The sequence below is a fragment of the Perkinsus marinus genome (genome assembly GCF_000006405.1).
Source record: "Perkinsus marinus ATCC 50983 genomic scaffold scf_1104296948272, whole genome shotgun sequence".
In the NCBI taxonomy this organism is placed as follows: Eukaryota; Perkinsozoa; order Perkinsida; family Perkinsidae; genus Perkinsus; species Perkinsus marinus.
The window spans coordinates 650-3,639 of NW_003210227.1; the positions used below are offsets into that span (position 1 = coordinate 650).

The 2,990-nt window shown below is 47.2% G+C and overlaps 1 protein-coding gene across 1 annotated transcript in view; it reads left to right on the forward strand.

Annotated features, from left to right (window-relative positions):
• Positions 1-2,713: 2,713 nt before the first annotated feature.
• The window catches only part of Pmar_PMAR013954 (cysteine synthase, putative), a gene marked incomplete at both ends in the record, with an annotated part of 868 nt that continues 591 nt past the window's right edge, over positions 2,714-2,990 (forward strand). The window contains 2 exons of the mRNA XM_002778732.1: positions 2,714-2,858; positions 2,973-2,990. The exon at positions 2,973-2,990 is cut by the window's right edge and continues 4 nt beyond it. Of these exons, the coding sequence (XP_002778778.1) occupies positions 2,714-2,858; positions 2,973-2,990 (163 nt within the window). The remainder of the gene's footprint in view (positions 2,859-2,972) is intronic.

The window sequence follows — 2,990 nt, forward strand, 5'->3', positions numbered from 1 at the left end:
AAACCTGGGTCATAGTGCTCGTGGTTGTAGAGGCTTTTGTCGTAGTGCTCCGAGTAGTGGAGGTCGAAGACGTAGTGCTTGAAATCAAAGCCGGAGAGGTGACAGTAGTAGATGATCCGAGTCTCTTCAGACCCTTACCGTCCCTTCCAATCAGATCTAAGTCTCTCTTAAAACAGTTCCGTTTGGCATCACGAATTGCATGGTAGTAATCATTCTTCTTCCTATGCAGCTCCTCAACGGGCAGCTTTCCTTTACGGAATTGCCGACGAGCCGAGTAGAACTGATCCTTGAACGAGCCGAGTAGAACGAGATCACTGGACCACCATGCTTTCTTCTTGGAACCTAAACTGCGCAGCAGAGGGGATGAGACCTCAGCAGCATTAGAGACCAAATCAGATAGTGACCGTGTGGCCATTTCCAACTCGGTTGCAGAGACGATCTTCTTGGGCTCACCCAGGCACGATCGCTTAGTACAAATAGCAGCATCGAACTTAACGAGATCAGAAATCCTATAATTCTCCACCTTTTTGAATGAGGACTTAAAAGAACTCTCTGGTAAGAGTAAGTCGAAAGTAATGAGCACGTGGTCAGTCTGACCACGTGGATAACATCGATACTGCCTCTGAGAGGCAGTATCGATGTTATCCTCTACAACACAATTGGACACCTTGTCAGAGCAGTTCAACGAAGCAAAAGTCACATCAATATGAGTAGCAGCACCAGTACTCTCGATATTGACCGATTGCGACCAAGTTTTTTACACCACAACAAGGAAGACGCATTTGTTTCACAACAGATGATACCCAGAAGAGCCGACTCCACTAGATTTATATCCACATTGATATCTCCGTCAAAAGGTACATATACCGGCGTAGAAGAAGTACCACAGCTGAGACTAATAGAGACAATATTTCGCGAAGCTAGTTCTACCGTATAAGGAATAGAATTATGAACTAGAATACCAGACGGTCTGGTCCAGACCGAAGGTCATCATCAAGACACAATACAGAGTAGCCTTCACACTTCGAAGGAACTAGTTGTTGTTGTACATCACTGACGTTGGTATCCCCTAGGATAGCTGCAAAGATAATTGGCACAGTGAATTGGCACAGCAAATGGGCACGTAAATTGGCACATAGCCAGTACAGACAAAGTGATCCAATAATTCATGCAGAGAAACCCGAGATTTACTCGGGTTCATCTACCAGATAAGTAGGTCAGTACCATCCAAAGTCGAATTATCATCAGAAACGGCATCTCTCGCATCATATCCACCGCCGGCCACGCCGCCGACCCCTACACTTGAGATCATGATGATGCCCGCGGCTGCTGTGATCTGGTCTCCCTTATCAGGACCATCCAACTCCAGACCAAGCAATACTACAGGCTTATCCCTTGACGGGACAGTACTTATACATGGGGGCGGGACGACACTGCTGGCAGATATCGGAGAAGGCGAGTCGCAATCCCCCCGACATTCTTCGCAATCTGCGAGAGGAAGTTGAAACGACCATTAAAAACAAGTTCAAATACCTTGAGCCACATGGCATCCCGGTAATCGGGCATGTTGACGATGCTGGCAGCATCATGCTGCAGTGGCTGCCCTTCGAATGAACCAGAAGTCGGAAAAAGCTGCTCCGAGATATCTCGATCTCGTCTCGATGTATGTTCCGCGTCACTAATTCTCGATCGTGGGATCTCGGAGGATTTTCTCGTCATCTCGATCTCGTTCTCGATTCTCGAATCGGGCGAGCGCGCCTTTGCCGGTGTGGCCGAACTCGCCAAATTTCCAAAACATATGAAAGTGTTTTCACTATCCGGGTTGAGTCTGCTCGTAATTCGTCTCTCCCTCTGATTCAGTCTGTAAAGTGACTTCGACGAGCGGCTCTTTACGAATCAAATCGTCGTCAAGCTCCATTGAAGGCAGTGCTGTGGTGACTGATCATGCTGGGGATGGTCCTAAGAGCCCGGTCGCCAAAAAGAGAAAGTTCTCGTTCGCTGACTGGAAGCAAGGCAGGCCCCAAGGGGGTAAATAGCTAGATGCAGCGAGGTTCGCGCCTTTGTTGGAGGGCAGGAAGAAATTATTCCGAAGAATACCCGATCCGAAATCTAGAAAACGCCTGGAACCGAGTTCAGAAGGATCTGCCGCATTGGCGAGAACAAACCTTTCCGCACAACCGGCACGCAGTGGGAAGCTTTTTTGCTGAGCATAAAGATTCTATCTTATGGAAATAAGAATAGTCATTCAATGTGGGTCATTTAAGATCAAAGTGGTGTTATATCGATATTCCTGACCTCCGGCTCAAACCATGCCTACCAACGCATACAAAAGTTCGAGAAGTTCGAGAACTCGTTCGATTCTCGTCTCGATCTTGATTCCTGAGAAAACCTCTCGATCTCGTCTCGAAACTCTTCGAGACCGAGACGAGATCGAGAATCTCGAGCTCTCGGGTCTCGATTCCGACCTCTGATCGATAGTGAGTGTCTGTTTACCTATCGTGTGGTTGGAGGAGGAGTATGCAGGTACAAGCTACAAGATTTGGATCAAGGTGCTCATGCGTTGCGGAAGTATTCATGGAAACATGATACTGGTAGTAAGGGAAAAACAAGGAAGTTATCTGGCCTAAATAGACTTCTTGTGAGGTTATTCCTGGGTAGAACTTTGGTCAGTGAGTGGTTGCTCGATAGTACTATTAGTAGTGGTTGTCAATATATGGGATTTTGCTGGCCCTTGCTTTCTACTATAGTAGGTCTCCCGAAGACTCTGTATGATCTTGTGGATGCTATGCGCAGTGGTATCAAATCGAAGTTGCTACTACACGGTGCTGAGTTGAGCGCTGGTAGTGAGGAAGTGGTCAGTAGTCATGGTTAGTGTATTTGATTTAGTTAAGTCGTATATGGCGGATGTGCATCGGGACTATTGGCAAGGTGTTGGCAGGGCGATCAAGCACTCTTCTATAGGGTGGTTATAGGATGTTATGGGAAATGCC